This window comes from Pelophylax lessonae (assembly GCF_965119305.1).
Source record: "Pelophylax lessonae genome assembly, chromosome: 1".
Taxonomy (NCBI): Eukaryota; Metazoa; Chordata; class Amphibia; order Anura; family Ranidae; genus Pelophylax; species Pelophylax lessonae.
Genome location: NC_138768.1, coordinates 128134199 through 128152061, shown reverse-complemented (window position 1 = coordinate 128152061; position 17863 = coordinate 128134199). Strand labels below are relative to the sequence as shown.

At 40.3% G+C, this 17863-nt stretch overlaps 1 protein-coding gene across 1 annotated transcript in view; it reads left to right on the top strand.

The window, feature by feature from the left end:
* CRHBP (corticotropin releasing hormone binding protein) overlaps nucleotides 1-15634 on the top strand; it is a 40252-nt gene extending 24618 nt beyond the window's left edge. The window contains exons 5-7 of the mRNA XM_082242495.1: nucleotides 9094-9242; nucleotides 10561-10681; nucleotides 15421-15634. Coding sequence (XP_082098621.1) covers nucleotides 9094-9242; nucleotides 10561-10681; nucleotides 15421-15575 — 425 coding nt within the window. The 3' untranslated portion in view covers nucleotides 15576-15634. The remainder of the gene's footprint in view (nucleotides 1-9093; nucleotides 9243-10560; nucleotides 10682-15420) is intronic.
* The last annotated feature ends 2229 nt before the right edge of the window (nucleotides 15635-17863 follow it).

Here is a 17863-nt window from a genome sequence, read left to right as displayed (position 1 = left end):
ACACCCCCACAGCATGATGCTGCCACCACCATGCTTCACTGTTGGGACTGTATTGGACCGGTGATGAGCAGTGCCTGGTTTTCTCCACACATACCGCTTAGAATTAAGGCCAAAAAGTTCTATTTTGGTCTCATCAGACCAGAGAATCTTATTTCTCACCATCTTGGAGTCCTTCAGGTGTTTTTTTAGCAAACTCCATGCGGGCTTTCATGTGTTTTACACTGAGGAGAGGCTTCCGTCGGGCCACTCTGCCATAAAGCCCCGTCTGGTGGAGGGCTGCAGTGATGGTTGACTTTCTACAACTTTCTCCCATCTCCTGACTGCATCTCTGGAGCTCAGCCACAGTGATCTTTGGGTTCTTCTTTACCTCTCTCACCAAGGCTCTTCTCCCCCGATAGCTCAGTTTGGCCAGACGGCCAGCTCTAGGAACGGTTCTGGTCGTCCCAAACGTCTTCCATTTGAGGATTATGGAGGCCACTGTGCTCTTAGGAACCTTAAGTGCAGCAGAAATCTTTTTGTAACCTTGGCCAGATCTGTGCCTTGCCACAATTCTGTCTCTGAGCTCTTCAGGCAGTTCCTTTGACCTCATGATTCTCATTTGCTCTGACATGCATTGTGATCTGGAAGGTCTTATATAGACAGGTGTGTGGCTTTCCTAATCAAGTCCAATCAGTATAATCAAACACAGCTGGACTCAAATGAAGTTGTAGAACCATCTCAAGGATGATCAGAAGAAATGGAAAGCACTTGAGTTAAATATATGAGTGTCACAGCAAAGGGTCTGAATACTTAGGACCATGTAATATTTCAGTTTTTCTTTTTTAATAAATCTGCAACAATGTCAACAATTCTGTGTTTTTCTGTCAGTATGGGGTGCTATGTGTACATTCATGAGGAAGAAGAATGAACTTAAATGATTTTAGCAAATGGCTGCAATATAACAAAGAGTGAAAAATTGAAGGGGGTCTGAATACTTTCCGTACCCACTGTATATATATATACACACATACGGTGTATATATATTTATATATTACACAGTGTAATAAAGGCTTAACAATAGACTTGCAATATAGAATATGGAGTCTATGTACTGACTTATATAAATACTTTGAGCTAGTCAGATTGTTACAAACAGTTCATTTCTGTGACAGGCAGTGGCGGCCCGTGCATTGGGTTCACCGGCCTTTGTAAGGGAAATGGTGGCTAGGGGGGGGGGGGTGGGGTTACATCCCAGAAGAGGCGCCGATCGGCAGCCTTCTGGGGGCGTAACCCGATCGCAAGTGCTTGCGATTGGACACCCCCACTTTCGGATATCCTGGCTGTGATTGGTCCAGTCTCCAGCCTGGACCAATCATCATCCAGGACATCCGATCCCTGACGTCACAATGGGGGCGGTGCCGGTGCGTGAGTCAGTCACTCACCGTCACCGCCGCTCGGAGGACGAGGGAGAAGCCGCTCTCCTTCCTGCCGCCGCCGCCGCAGAGAGGACGGACTGGATCGAGGAGGGAAGAACCCGCCGCCGCCGCCGCCAGGTAAGTGCATTAAATTGAAGGGAGCACGCACGCTGCACTCTGCATTGATTGGGGGACAATGCTGTGGGCACTCTGCATTTATTGGGGTACATTGCTGTGGCACTCTGCATTTATTGGGGTACATTGCTGTGGCACTCTGCATTTATTGGGGGACAATGCTGTGGGCACTCTGCATTTATTGGGGGACAATGCTGTGGGCACTCTGCATTTATTGGGGGACAATGCTGTGGGCACTCTGCATTTATTGGGGTACAATGCTGTGGTGCTCTGCAATCATTGGGGTACAATGCTGTGGCACTCTGCAATCATTGGGGTACAATGCTGTGGGCACTCTGCATTTATTGGGGTACAATGCTGTGGCGCTCTGCAATCATTGGGGTACAATGCTGTGGCACTCTGCAATCATTGGGGTACAATTCTGTGGCACTCTGCAATCATTGGGGTACAATTCTGTGGCGCTCTGCATTTATTGGGGTACAATGCTGAGGCGCTCTGTATTTATTGGGGTACAATGCTGTGGCGCTCTGCATTTATTGGGGTACAATGCTGTGGGCACTCTGCATTTATTGGGGTACAATGCTGTGGGCACTCTGCAATCATTGGGGTACAATGCTGTGGGCACTCTGCATTTATTGGGGTACAATGCTGTGGGCACTCTGCAATCATTGGGGTACAATGCTGTGGCACTCTGGAATCATTGGGGTACAATGCTGTGGCACTCTGCAATCATTGGGGTACAATTCTGTGGCACTCTGCAATCATTGGGGTACAATGCTGTGGCACTCTGCAATCATTGAGGTACAATTCTGTGGCACTCTGCAATCATTGGGGTACAATGCTGTGGCAATCTGCAATCATTGGGGTACAATGCTGTGGCACTCTGCAATCATTGGGGTACAATTCTGTGGCACTCTGCAATCATTGGGGTACAATGCTGAGGGCACTCTGCAATCATTGGGGTACAATGCTGTGGGCACTCTGCATTTATTGGGGTACAATGCTGTGGGCACTCTGCAATCATTGGGGTACAATTCTGTGGCACTCTGCAATCATTGGGGTACAATGCTGTGGCACTCTGCAATCATTGGGGGACAATGCTGTGGGCACTCTGCAATCATTGGGGACAATGCTGAGGCGCTCTGCAGTGATTGGGGACAATGCTGTGGCGCTCTGAATTGAAAGGGGCATGCACGCTGAACTCTGCATTGTGGGGGCACAGCACAGTGTTTATTGCATTGAAGGGGGCACAGCACAGTGTTTATTGCATTGAAGGGGGCACAGCACAGTGTTCATTGCATTGAAGGGGGCACAGCACAGTGTTCATTGCATTGAAGGGGGCACAGCACAGTGTTCATTGCATTGAAGGGGGCACAGCTTCAAAGTCACGCAATTTTTTTACTGCGTTTTTTGGCGCGAAGCAATACCTATTACATTTTTCTTTTTGCGCCCCCCCAAAAATTTTGAGCACCAGCCGCCACTGGTGACAGGGGTCTCGTTCTGTGTTTGTCTTTCTCATAGCTGAGCCAGTGGTGAATCACTGGATAACCAGGCTGTTATTGGTTTGGTCCACAAGTAATACAATGCAGTTAACCTCTCCCTAGACAAGGATTTATTTTTCTCATACATCTAGTCACACATATGTGGTGTCTTCACACTCCACATTTATGGGACTTGGAAATCCTTGTAAATATTGGTCAGTTTGTCTTTTCAGGTTTCAGGTGTGTAGATACCAGAAACCCATTGTTTACAGAGTTAGTTCTGTGAGCAAGTATGTTTACAGACTGAATTAGTTCAGTTTCTTCCTGTTGGGATAGTCAACTTAACCACTTAAGCCCCGGAAGATTTTACCCCCTTCCTGACCAGGGCCTATTTTGCGATTCGGCACTGTGTGACTTTAATGGACAATTGCGCGGTCGTGCAACGCTGTACCTAAACGAATTTGACGTCCTTTTTTTTCCACAAACAGAGCTTTCTTTTGGTGCTATTTGATCACCTGTGTGATATTTTGATCATGCGCTATAAACCAAAAAATAGCGTAAATTTTGCAAAAATAATAATATTTTTCACATTTTTTTTATATGAAATTCCCCCCAAAAAAATGTAAAAATCAAAACTTTTTAACATTTTAGGCCAATTTGTTTTATGCTACATATGTTTGGTAAAAAAAATCGCAAAAAGCATATTTTGATTGGTTTGCGCAAAAGTTATTGTGTTTACTAACTAAGGGAAAGATTTTTGTCATTTTTGTTGTTTTTTTAACGAGTAACTTTAACTTTTGGGGTTACCAGTGACATTACTACAGTAATCAGTGCTATACATATGCACTGTTACTGTAAAAATGACACTGGCAGGGAAGGAGTTAACTTTATTTGAGAAGGAGGGGTTAAGTGTGTCCCTAGGGGCGTGCTTCTAACTGTGATTGGATGTGGCTTGAGGTGTAAGAACAGAGATCAACGGTCCTACATAGCAGAACCGTATGATCTCAATTCTTACACAGGGGAGAATGACAGGCGGCTGTGTTTACATTAGCCGCCTGCCTTTCTCCCGCTGTAACGGACAATCGCGAGTGCCCGGCGAACATCGGGTACGCCGGGCACACGCGCGGTGGGGTCCGTAAGCGAGCGGGAGCGCGCCTCCAGTGGCTCACGCTCGCTCCCTAGAGCCTTACAGGCTAGCGACGTAGACCTACGTCGCTTTGCCTGTGAGGGGCTGACTGCCAACGTAAATCTTCGTCGGCAAGTGGTTAAGCCCTGCACACATGGGCCCGAAAAGCAGGGGGTATCAGACATTCGACCCGTGAGTACAGTAGCCGGTCTGACTGAAGCCAGTGGATTGTCTGGCTTCTGCCTAAGGGGCATGACTGAAAAAGGTGTCCCGATAGGCATTCGATTAGCGCTTTTAGCCAATGGCTGAGAGCGGTGACTGGTGTGTTCGGGTGGGGGCGTCCCCCTGTCAGAACACAATAGTTCAGTGTGGAGATTGCTGTACTTACATCGGATTTTTAACCTCCTTAGCGGTAATCCCGAGCGTGACTCGGGGTTGGTTTTTCATATCAGGAGCGGTAACCCCGAGTCACGCTTGGGGTGGATTGCAGAGAGCGCAACGGTGTTCTCTTACCTTATCCTGGCGATCCAGCGATGATCTCTCATTGCTGTGTCCGCCAGCCGAGAGTCCCGCCGCTCCTCCGTCGGTCTCCGTCGCTCTGATCACTTCCTAGTTCCGTTCCCTGCAGCAGCAATGCTGCATGGGAGATGAACTAGGGAGGGAAATTCAAAAAAAAAAAAAAAAAACGTTGCACAAAACACATTTTATATTATATATATATATATATATATATATATATGCATATATATATATATATACATATATATATATATATATATGCATATATATGTATATATATATATATATATGCATGCATATATATATATATATATATATATATATATATATATATATACCGGTGTGTATATATATATATATATATATATATATATATGTATGTATATATATATATATATATATGTATATATATATATATATATGCACACACACATATATCTATATATAATATATAATGCATGAATTATAATCTAATCAATAATATAATTTTATTATATATATTATATATTAAATAATAAAATAATATTATTGATTCGATTATAATTCACGTGTTTGTGTTTCAAATTTATTACATCTGGGATGTCTACTAGACTCTTGTTTTGGTCAGGTTTAAGTCAGTAATTACTAAGAATTGTAGGCCTATAATACATAACGCCAAATTTCCATGAAAAGAATTGTACCGCTTTTGGTATGTAATTCCTGACAGAATCATACCGCCAGGGAGGTTAATACAGGATCTCCTTCCGAGCGCTTCAATTTTTTTTTTTCGTTCAACCCGCTGTGTTGAATGAAAAAAAACTGATAGTGTGGATCTGGATAGGATCTGGATCTGGAAACAGATAGTGCAATCTGGTTAAACGTTATTAGGACAATGTCTTTCGCCTGGTAAGAAAACTAGTCCAAACAATTTAAAATGACAAAATATGTATATTTCTTTCTATAACAGTTCTGACTGTGAAGATGACTGCGGGTGTCACCAAAAATAAACATTTTGTGTAAACTTTAATGAGATTAAATGTATATGTAGATGTATTTAATACTCTGACATTAGACCATGCATACATTTTATTAGCTTTCAGTATATATGCATCAGGCAACTGTGCAGGTCCCAATATCCCATCAAACACATGCATTTTTACAATAAACATATTGCTAGCACAGACAAGGCTTTAACAATGACATTGTACTTGGCTCTTCCAATGATAGTGTTCTTATAGAATGGCCTTCGGTGCTTCCACGTTATTTGCAGACATTATAACATGCATACCTCCCAACTTTTTGCAATAGCAACGAGGGACACCTATTACTAAAAGTATGTAGGTATAGGACACACCCCCTGCCACACCCTCTTAAAGGAAAATTATATAAAAACAATGATTACTTAAACTCAGTGCTTTTTTTTTTTTTTTTACCACTACTATTGCTTTATATTGACTTTTGAAATTTACCAATGCAAAAATGTAGAAATTGGAGGAAAGGTTTAGCACTGGGAAACACTTTTTATACATAAATATTGCATTTTATATACAACTTTATAGACCAGACCATAATGAGGGACTAATAAGGAGGAAAGAGGGACAGAGGGACCTTGTTCCAAATCAGAGACAGTCCTTCTGTATCAGGGACTGTTGGGAGCCATGTTAGTATACAGAATTTATATACTGTATGATGTGATTATTCAATATTATATTATTATTTAATATAGTATTTTTATTATAAAAAATATTATATTATTTTACAGTATATTAAATGATAATATATTATATTATATGTTTTATACAGCATTTCTAGATGATGATGATGATGATGATTTAATAATATATTATTATTTAATATAGTATTTTTATGATGATCATATATTACGTTATATTATTACATACGTCCCAACTTTTTGCAATAGGAATGATGGGAACCTATTACTAAAAGTATGTAGGCATAAGACAAACCCCGTGCCACACCCTCTTCAATAAGAATTATACAAAAAAAATTATTAGTTAAACCCACAAGTGTTTTTTTTTTTTGTTTTTTGTTTTTAACACTACTTATATTGGCTTTTGAAATTCACCAATGCAAAAATGTAGGAATTGGAGGAAAGGTTTAGCACTGGGAAACTCTTTTTTATAGATAAATAGTGCATTTTATATACAACTATATAGACCAGACCAAAATGAGGGACAAATGAGGAGGAAAGAGGGACAGAGTGACTTGGTTCCAAATCAGGGACAGTCCCTCCAAATCAGGGACAGTTGGGAGCTATGCAACATGCCCTTTTCAATAACATATGAAATACTTTACTTTTAAACGTCCCCTTGCTTTGTGATTTAAATCATTTAGCGCCCATTCAGACTGGCGCGACACGACTTGCTGGGGCGACCTGTGAAGTCGCGGTGCACAGCGATGCAAGTCAATGCAAGTCGCCTCCAGGTCGCCCCAAAGTAGTACAGGACCCTTTTTCTAAGTCGGAGCGACTTGTGTCGCTCCTATTAGAACGGGTCCTGTACTACTCAATGGCGAGCGACCGACTGCGACTTGTCAGGCGACCAAGTCTATGAAATATATAAATTTGAAAATTGATCAATCCTGATGTACTAACAGCCTCATTTCTCATTTCTAGAGGCTGTAAAACACCGGGACAGTACAATTACAACCATATGGCGAGTTTTTTTTAAGTTGAATTTACTTTGTGACAATTTTTCGGAAAATTAAGAAATAAAATACATTTTTTTTTCTTTTTTTTTTTTTTTTAAATACTGGCACCAGTGCAGTACAGCTTCATCATATGACTGTGTTCAGGGATGCTGACTGATGACAGTATGTTAAAAAAATAAAAATGTTTTTTTTTAACATTTTTTTTTTTTACATCCTGTCATCAAAATAGTTCATTGTCACCATAGTAAAATGGTGCTACTCTGGGGGGTGATCAGGGATTTTTTACACTGTTTTTGCTTATAGACTGATGATCAGTGTATAAACAATAGCTTTAGCTGTCATGAATGGGTTTCTCATTCGGGAGCAGCTTGCTTTTTATTGTGATCTGGTGATCTGTGATTGGCTAAGCTAATCACATGATACAGGTAGCCAGGTATCATTTGATTGCTTTGGGCCAATTACAGATCACAACAGTAAGCAAGTTGTTTGTAAATGGAAAGCCATTGGGGACAGGTTGCTTACATTGTTATCATGAGAATACTATGACCAATCATACTGATCACATGATACCCTGTTACTAGTTATCAGTACCAGCGATCAGCTGTGTCCAGTTTACACAGTGGTCACAGGGGGGGGTTTCCTAAATGGCAGCAGGCCCAATCACATATATGTATGTGACCGAGCCTGCACGTGCCGCCCCGCTGCAGTATATCTGCAGGATCGGGGCGGCAAGTGGTTTGAGAAAATAAAAAATAAAAAAAAGAATGGATTTAAAATCTCAGGCATTCTTTTTCAATCTGTGTCCCATTTAAGAGGGTTACTTTCTCCTCTGTCCTGCAGACACAACAGGAAGTGAGAGGAAAACTTTCCAATGTGAGGTAAACCACCTTTTAAACAATTGTCACTGCAACAAATGTTGCTTATGGAAGTTTTCATCTTAATGCCTGTTCTGGAAACAATGCAAGTTTTTAACTCAATTTCAAACTTGTTGACCATAGTCACCGGGACAAATAGAATCTAGCAGACATACTGCAATAAATGGGCAGGGGTTCTAACCTTCCACCTTTCTATCTAAAAAATTTTTTTTTTACGTTTCCCTTTAGATTTACTTTACTTATTCATTAGCGTACACAAGAATTACTTGATTAGACCCAGGACATTCTAATCAGAAAGCTAATCGGAGGCTCAGCAGTAAAGTATTTTGCACTGTATGGAGGGGCACAAGGTGGAAGGCCTTCCAAAGTACTATTATATTAGCTGCTGGAAAAATTAGACTTGAAAAACTGTACTATCATTTTAGCACCTCAGAAAATCATGGTAACACCAAAATGTCATACACACCTAGAAGTCATTTAAATAGTGTAAATTGGCATATAAATGCAATTTACATACTACAGTGCTAATACTATCACTATTAAAGAAAACCAGAGATGTTTTCTTTTTCCATCGATTAGGATTCAGATTTCATTTAGTGGGAAATATAGAAATGAACATGGTTGCTTGCTCTGGGCAACAGTTCTATTTGCTTTAGACTTCCTTGTTCCAGATTTAAAAGATCAGCCAGTGGGACTACCTACACTGACTGTAGAAAAAAGAGCGACACCTCTTATCTGGGGCTAAAATTCATAGACGAATCATATGGGGCATCATGAAATTAATGAAAAAAATGAGTGTTGATGACTGTGTAAGTGCATTAAAATACGTTAGACTTTGTTTGACAGGAATATTTCTTTAAATTCTTATTATTCAAGCACAATAACAGTAACATATTGTATTTTTTGTTCTTTAGCATGCAATGTAATCTCCCAGTCACCAAGTGGAAAATTTACCATGATCATCCCCCATCAACACAGGAACTGCAGTTTTTCTATTATATACCCAGTTGTGATGAAAATATCTGACCTGACCTTGGGTCACTTTAATGAGCTACAGTTAAAGGTATGAACACAGCACACTACTGTTTTCAGTGGCCAGACAGCCATGGGATGCATTAAAAGTTATCTTTCACAAATTGTATGGGACGTGTACAGCTGGCCAACATTTGACTATATTTCTGCTTTCAACTCTAAGTGTCCCCATGTCTTGTGGTTTGTTTAGAGACCACCTACAAAAGGGCAGCTAAAAGAACATGAGCATACTATATATACATTTTTCTGTGTATGGGGCACGGCTCCATAGACACACACAGCTCGGGAGTCAGCACACATGTGTGCCCTCAGAGCAAGCAGCCTGCTCTGGGGGCACACAGAGAAGAGGGGGAGCCTGGAGGACTAGTGGGTTACCCCAGAAGAGGAAACTAAAAGAGGAGGTCCAGGACTACTCTATGCAAAACCATTGTACAGAGCAGGTAAGTATAACATCTTGGTTATTTTATGAAAAAAAAAAACTAGACTTTACAATCACTTTAAGTAAACCTGCTACCTGTTCAGACCAGTGATTGCAGTGTCTGATGGAAGGAACCTTTGAGCACCAACATTTTTTGCAACCCCGATGTTTTGCAACCGAGTGCCAAGAGCGCCAAAGATAGTAGATGTTAGAAGATGCGAACGGGTCACAATAAACCATGTTTTTTAGGAATATACAAGGTTTATAATGCCTAAAGGGTAATGTGGCAGCATGGAGCACATTGCATGATATAATATACTTAGCTTGCGCAAACCTGTCCTATCAAGAAGGGGCTAGTTAGTTGTGTTTGCCCCCAGACCCTTTATGTGTCCTTTATGCATGAAATGTTGCTTGTCATTTAGGATAGAGAAACTGAAACTGAAACAAGTACATGGCATTTTCCTAAAAGTTTTTACCTTTAAAAATGTCTCTTCTTAACTTTCTAGAAGGATAAGAAAAATTTGTATTTACTTCTCCATCTGGCCATATGTCCAACTGCCACCTAATTTCCCCTCTATTACTTTTCTGGAGACAACCAAAAATGAGGGATTTTCTTCACTTTGACTTTGAATGATAACAAGGGCACAGACACCAGTAACAACTGACAGAGGTTCTAATCCATCTCCACTCTATCCAAATCTAAAAAAAAGAGAAGAAGCATGTTAAATCCTTATAACTAAAAAAAAAAAAAAAAAAAAAAAAGAATCAACGGAGTAAGTTCTTATCTTATAAGCTAAAAAAGTAATTTACAGATAATGCAGATATTCATTCCACTTATCTTGTACTTTTTTAGTGTAGTTTTAACTTTGTTTAAAGATTAAAGGTTTTGCATTTGCTCTGTAAAATTAAAATAGACATGCTCCTTTTACAGAAGCCACCGCCAAGAGGATGCGGGGGAGCTGGAGACTTTGTGGAACTCCTGGGTGGTACTGGATTAGATCCATCAAATATGTTTCCATTAGCTGACCTCTGTCATTCATTTCATGGATCTGGTAAGTAATGGTATTATTTTTGTCAATAACTACAAGATTATATAGTCACTTAATATGGTTAATGTTATTCTCCTGTCCATGGGTCCTATCTTCATTATGTTTTCAAGATAATCAATTAGAAAGGCTATAATTATCCCATACAGAACTTTGCTTAGATGCAGTAAGTGGTTAAAGGATTTAAATATTACATCCTTGTATCAGTGTGTGTTTTAGAGATACAGGATTAAACCCGATTTGCCATTACCGTCAAATTTATGGTAAATTTAACCTGGCTGAAAGGGTAGGTTCCCAGCAGCCTTTGTCAGTGTGTGTTGGAGTAGTTTAGAAAGAGACAGTCTGTGTACGGATGTAAGGAAAGTCAGTTGCTATATTGCGCTGAATTACTGTGGATTGCACTGCGTTGCAACCCCACGTGTTCACAGTTCAGAGAGCCAGCAGTTCATTTTAGGAATTCTCTTCTGTCAGCCTGTGTGTCAGCAACAAACATAGTTGCTCTTAGTCTTTAGCTGATTTAACACAGATGTTTTTCATTTTTTTACATTTTATTTCACGTCTTTACATACACATTTTTTTTTGGGGGGGGTATGTTATATTTTCATTTTCTAGGTCCTTTTGTAGTGTGTGGTGTGCATTGTGCACTTGTTGCTGATGGGCAAAGCTGCCCTTTGTATGCAGCATATCACCACATACTTGTGTGATAAAATACCTTAATGTCATGATTGATATATCAGACCACTGGCTTACACAGTATGCACTGTAGCTTATGACTTGCCCTGCAGTCTGTTGTGTCCTGTCTGAAAATGCCTTCAAAACAGCAGGCTTTATTACAGAGAGGCAAATCTGCAATTTCCTTGACAGTGTGGACTGGCTCAGTTCTATTAAAATTAACCAGTCTTGAGTTGCCAATGACTACATATCCCTACAAATAATCATCTGGACCCCCCCATAATCAAAATGATTCCTGCTACCATTACCAGTTCCTGACACCCCTCCTGATCTCTTTTGTTTCTCTGATATTGTAGAAGTGCCACACAATGTTGGACCTCAGCTGCCAAATGTTTAATGTTTGCTGCCGGGTGAATCCTACATTGTACCTTGAAGTTTGCATCCTAGGCTCTGGAATTCAAAAATATTTGTGGCTATTGTCACCTACCTCATTTCTCCCTGTTTTTTGCTGCCTAGCCAAGCTGCTCAGCCAATACTATTCAGCCAATAAACAATATTTATGGCTATTGGATATTCTGTTTGAGATAATAGACTGTAATATTTATTTCAACATAAAACCTGCCTCATCTCTTTATATTTGGTGCCAATTTAAAGGGTTTGCATACTATCTTGACACAAGCCAATTTCTACAAAACACATGCTTAATGTCTATAGTTTAAAAATGTTGAGGACATAGGAATGGTAGGGAGTTTGGGGTATATGGGGTTCTGATTTTAAAGTGTTTTTGTGCACTTTATTTAAAAAAAAAAAAAAATGTAAACCTTTAAGACAATACAGAGCTAAAAAGAAGCTCACACACTATATTATCAGAGTTTTGTGCAACTGGCCAATTTGTACAACGTTGAGGGCTTTAGCGTCATTTTTTTTTTATTGGTAAACTTTCCTATAGCTTTTAAATCTGTTGTAGCTGCTACTTCAACTCATGATTTCAGAACTATTACAGTTTGATAAAAAAAATCAGGCATTGTAATCGACATTCCTTTGCTTACTGATGCCTTTACCTAGATGCCTTGCATCTTGTTAACGTGTTGTATATATTTGTTCTTCTTCTTTGAACCTAATAAAGAACTATTAGAAAACAAAAACATGCATTGCAGCCAATGAAGCTTATTCAAGCTGAAATTAATTGAATTGGGGTGCTGCTGCTGTAATTAAAGGAGGTGTAAAGGCGGAAAGTTTTTTATCTTAATGCATACTATGCATTAAGATAAAAAAAAGCCTTCTGTGGGCAGCAGCCCCAGCACCCCCTAATACTTACCTTAGCTCCATCTCTATCCAGCGATGTGCACGAGTCCCTCGGCCATCCCTCCTGTTTGGCTGAGACACAGCTGAGGCACTATTGGCTCCAGTGACTGTCAATCAATGTCAGTTAGGGGCCAAACTGCTGCTCTGTGTCTGAATGGACACACAGAGCTGCAGCTCGGCTCGAGGGGCCCTCATAGCAAGCTGATTGCTGTGGGGGCACTCGACAGGAGGGTGAGAACTGGAAGCAGCAAAGAGGGACCTGACAAGAGGAGGATCCAGGCTGCTCTGTGCAAAACCAACTGCACAGATGAGGTAAGTATAATATGTTTCTTTAAAAAAAAAAAAAAAAAAAAAAAACAGACTTTACAATTACTTTAATCCAAGCTAAATGTAGAAGTTAAAAAATCAACTATACATCCAAGAAATGTGCTGTCATGAAGACAGTGCTGCTGACGCTGTCTGTAAAAATCATACTGTTCTGTAACACCACCTACAACTTAAATGCATCACCTTAGCATGTAATTTATATGATTGATGTTTTCCCCATGGCATCCTCAAAGTTGCATTACCCTCACTGTACAGTATTTAAATAGAGTTTTCTTAAATGTCCTCCATGGCAGTGCTCAGCTCCCCATGTCCTTTTCACAATAGCTAGCCAATTTGCCTTGAAACTGGCCAGAATTTAGATTTGGGTTTGATACTAAGTTTGGGTTTTGTGGATTTCACACAGGATTTGACAAACCCACCGCGAATCATACCCAGGCATATTTACCCATCTCTCGGGTTAAACTATTAATTTAATATCATTCTCTGCTAAACATACCCTTATCAAAAAGCATAGAAAATAAGAGACAGCCAAAGGAAGAAATTTTTCTATGCTCATTACAGAATCCTAACAATATACTGGTAAAACAAAAGACAGTTTTTGACAAATGTATTCTCCTTTAAAGAAAGTAAGCCCAAAGGTAGCCAAAGGGGTGGTTACTGGTATAGTGTATTTGGATTTTGCTACAGCATTTGACACTGGCGCTTCACAGATTTCTAATGTGGCTAATGTTGCCCAGCCAATGAATCAAACAACCCGCAGCACTGAGCGATCTTTCACTTTTATTTTTTGAATAGGCAGCACCTCATGGCTGTGTCATACATGGCACCGACCTGTCATCACTAATCATTCATGAAAGTGAAAGACCACACAGTGTTTCAGTGCTGTATTATCCATTGGCCAGGGCAAATGAACACACAGTGTTTATCTTCAGTTCTGAGTGATTTGTCACTATTATGAATGAGCATTCAGCACTGCCTGTTCATTCATAATATTAAAAAATCAATCAGGGCTGCAGTTCTGAGTAAGCTGTCTTTGGTTGCTTGTACACATATAGGGCACCGGCAGATACATAATATCTTCTACTATTTCTAATGAACGCTAATGAACAATTCATAATAGTGACAGATAACTCAGCTTAGAGATGGAGCAGAGGCTCTGTGTTGGGTCTACCTACCCCCACAGGAATGTCCATATTTGGGCTTCAGAATAGGTCGGAGCTACAGTATAGCCAGCTTTAAGAGGTATTTTTAGGGGATAATCGGGCATAGAATCAGAACAGGACAAAGTGCAAAGTGTGCTTGTTCTTTTGAGGAAATAAGTGGACAGTGGACTAAAGCCCCCTGTTGGCTGATGTCACTCAGCCGATCCAGGCTGTTGATCGACCCCGGCTTTATAGTTTCACCCAGATGCCTTGACCGGTCGCTGAGAGGCTGAGACAGCCGCTCCTGCCACCTGCACAGCCCCATTGCTCCAGTGAACTCTGGAGGGGCAGAGCAGAAAGCCAGTGACTGACAATCATCAGCTCTCTGCAGACTGAACACCGAGAACTGAGCGATCAGCTGTCTTTGATCATTCGGTTCTTAGTGTAGAGGTGGCGGGAGACAGCTGCAGCTCGGATCGGTGCTGCAGCCATCTAGGTGAGTATGATTGTTTATTTTTTTGGATTCCCAAACTTCTGTTTTAATAAGGGACATAGTGGACTCTAGTTTTCATTTACCTCTGTAGCCATAAGCATTGTGGAGAAATTCTAATTTCTAAGCAGAATCTTCCTGCTTTTTGGGCAATATTTCCTGAACGTATAGAGCCCTAAACACAAGTACCATGCAGTACAGCATTTAGCTCATTTACGCACAGCCTGCCAGAGACTTTGAGAGGAAGGCAGCAGGGCCAGAGGTGTACACACAAGCTAGATAGGGATCTAACAATGAATTACTGCACAGCACATGCAGCTAGAGAGGTCAGTGATGGTTTGTTTAAGATCATTGTAAAAAAAAAAGGGAACTGGAAATATGGAAGAGTCTTCCACAGGAATTAGTTCCCACCAAATAAGTCAATTGTTTAAAGTTATTTTTGGATGCCATGGGGGAGATTTACTAAAACTGGAACACTTAGAATCTGGTGCGGCTGTGGATGGTAACCAATCAGCTTCTAAATTCAGCTTGTTCAGTTAAGCTGATTGGTTTCTATGCAGAGCTACACCAGATTTTGCACGCTCCAGTTTTAGTAATTCTCTCTACATGTGTTTTTTTTAGGGGGGTCAGTTGGACTTGGTAAACATATTTAGTATGACTAAGTAAGTGTATAACACAAACCTTGGCATGTTTGACATGAATGTTTTCTATGGTTTTACATTTTTATGCCATTATTATTATCAGTAATTGTACTATTGTTGATTTACTAAGTCTATTGTCGATTTACTAAGATTTGCTTTTGTTCATAGCCCAAATGAAGATCGGATGTGACAACAGCGTGCTACGAATGGTCTCAAGTGGCCAATATATTAACCGGGTGACATTTGAGTACACACAGCTTGACAGACAACTGGAAAGACAGCAGGGAAATAGCGTAGAAGAGGTCTGCTCTCCAATTGATTGATCCTGCATTTTTTTCCCTTATTCCAAAGCATTATTTTCAAATAAACAGAAACATAATTATTCATTTGCAACAATTTACTGTTTTTTTAGCTGCTCAGCAAGCAGGAGTTAAAATCGGCTATGACATTTCTATGTTATTTTAATAGACTCCTCCCTGCTTCTTGATTCTAATGCAAGATGGCGCTCAGATCTTTGAAAATTGTTGTTAGAGATTTACAAACAGATGTAAACATCGCAACATAATATAATAATTGCTGAAATCAAATAATTGTTTATCATGTCAATAAATTTATGTAAGATGATTCTGTCACTAAATTATAAAAAGTTTAAAAAAAATGGTCTCCCTGGAAAAAAAAGAATGAATACTTACCTTTCTGCTACTAGTGCCATCAATATTCTCTCTCAAAGAGATATAGCGGCTAAAGAATCTTAAATATCTAACACACTTCCAGGTGTGTCAAAAGAGTGTCCCCTCTCCCCCCACTGTGCTCTGTGGTTTCATCCACCACCCCATATGACAGTATTGTGGCCCCTATTTGGGCCCATCGGACAGAACCACAGAGTGCAGCAGGAGAGCATCATCCAACACACCTGGATGTATGTCAGATAGGGAAGATTCCTAATCCATGGCAGCTCTTCATGTGAGTAAAGGAAGTAGGACAGGTATGTGTGAACTCTACTCTTTGCAGGGAAGCCTTTTTCTTTTACTTTTTTAATCTAGTATCAGGGTTTATTTAAGTGATAGAATTGTCTTGTGGCTGTTAAAGAAGAAGTATAATTTCTTTTTTTTTTTTTTTTTTTATGCAGTGTACTCTCTCTAGGGAACAAAATACATGTAGTATTTTATCACATCTTGCTACATACTCTGGAAGGCTACTGTGGAAGGTTGGACAAGATGCCACTCCCCCTTTCCTTACTGGCATCCCTCAACGCACCTAACAAGGAGATGGCTGTATTGATAGTTGCCACCAATGTCCAACTTCCAGCACTTTTCCGAAACAAGTGTCAGAAAAAGGAATGCAGATGGGCAAGAGGCTAACATGCCCCTGCTTCATTCCTCTTGCCAGTGCTTGTCTTTAGAAAGTGCTTGAAGTCGGAGATAAGCGTCAACTATCAATGCAGCTGTCTACTTGCTAGGTGCATTGTCATTGTCTTTTTCATTCCCATCCTGCAAATCCATCTGCCCACATACAGCAAATACCAGGAAGTGAAAATGTCATACACAATTAAAGCTGAAGTTTAGTCAAAAAATTATTTGTTGTCCTATAACTGCAGTCATATCACTTACCTACTGTATAATGATACATGCCACACATTAGCTGTATCCTGTAGAAATGTTTTACGCAGTGATGACAGGTCCTCTTCCTGCTCTGAGGAAGTTAACAGCTCAGAGACTTCTGTGAGCTGTTGCAAAAAAAAAGATCTAAAGGGGACCCACCCCATCCTTCACTCTCCTCCAATAAGAAAATCATTTTCATAAATTATATTGTATACAGTGCATCTGGAAAGTATTTACAATGCTTCACTTTTTTCACATTTTGTTATGTTACAGCCTCATTCCAAAATGGATTAATTCATTATTTTCCTCAAAATTCTCCAAACAATATCCCATAATGACAATGTGAAAGAAGTTTGTTTGAAATCTTTGCAAATGTATTAAAATAAAAAAATCCCATTTACATAAGTATTCACAGTTTTTGCCATGACACTCAAAATTTTGGTCAGGCACATCCTGTTTCCACTGGTCATCCTTGATATGTTTCTGCAACCTGATTGGAGTCCACCTGTGGAAAATTGTTGCTTGGACATGAATTGGAAAGGCACATACCGGTCTATATAAGGTCACACAGTTAACAGTGCATGTCAGAGCACAAACCAAACCGTGAAGTCCAAGGAATTGTCTGTAGACCTCCAAGACAGGATTGTATTGAGGCACAGATCTGGGGAAGGGTACAGAACAATTTCTGCAGCTATGAAGGTACCAATGAGCACAGTGGCCTCCATCATCCATAAATAGAAGCAGTTTGGAACCACCAGGACTCTTACTAGAGTGGGCCGCTGAGCCAAAGTGAGCTATGGTCACTGTGACAGAGCTCCAGCATTTCTCTGAGGAGAGAGAAGAACCTTCCAGAAGAACAACCATTTCTTCAGCACTCCACCATTCAGGTATGTATGGTGGAGTGGCCAGGCAGAAGCCACTCCTCAGTAAAAGGCACATGACAACCCGTCTGGAGTTTGCCAAAAGGCACCTGAAGGACTCTCAGACCATAAGAAACAAAATTTTTTGGT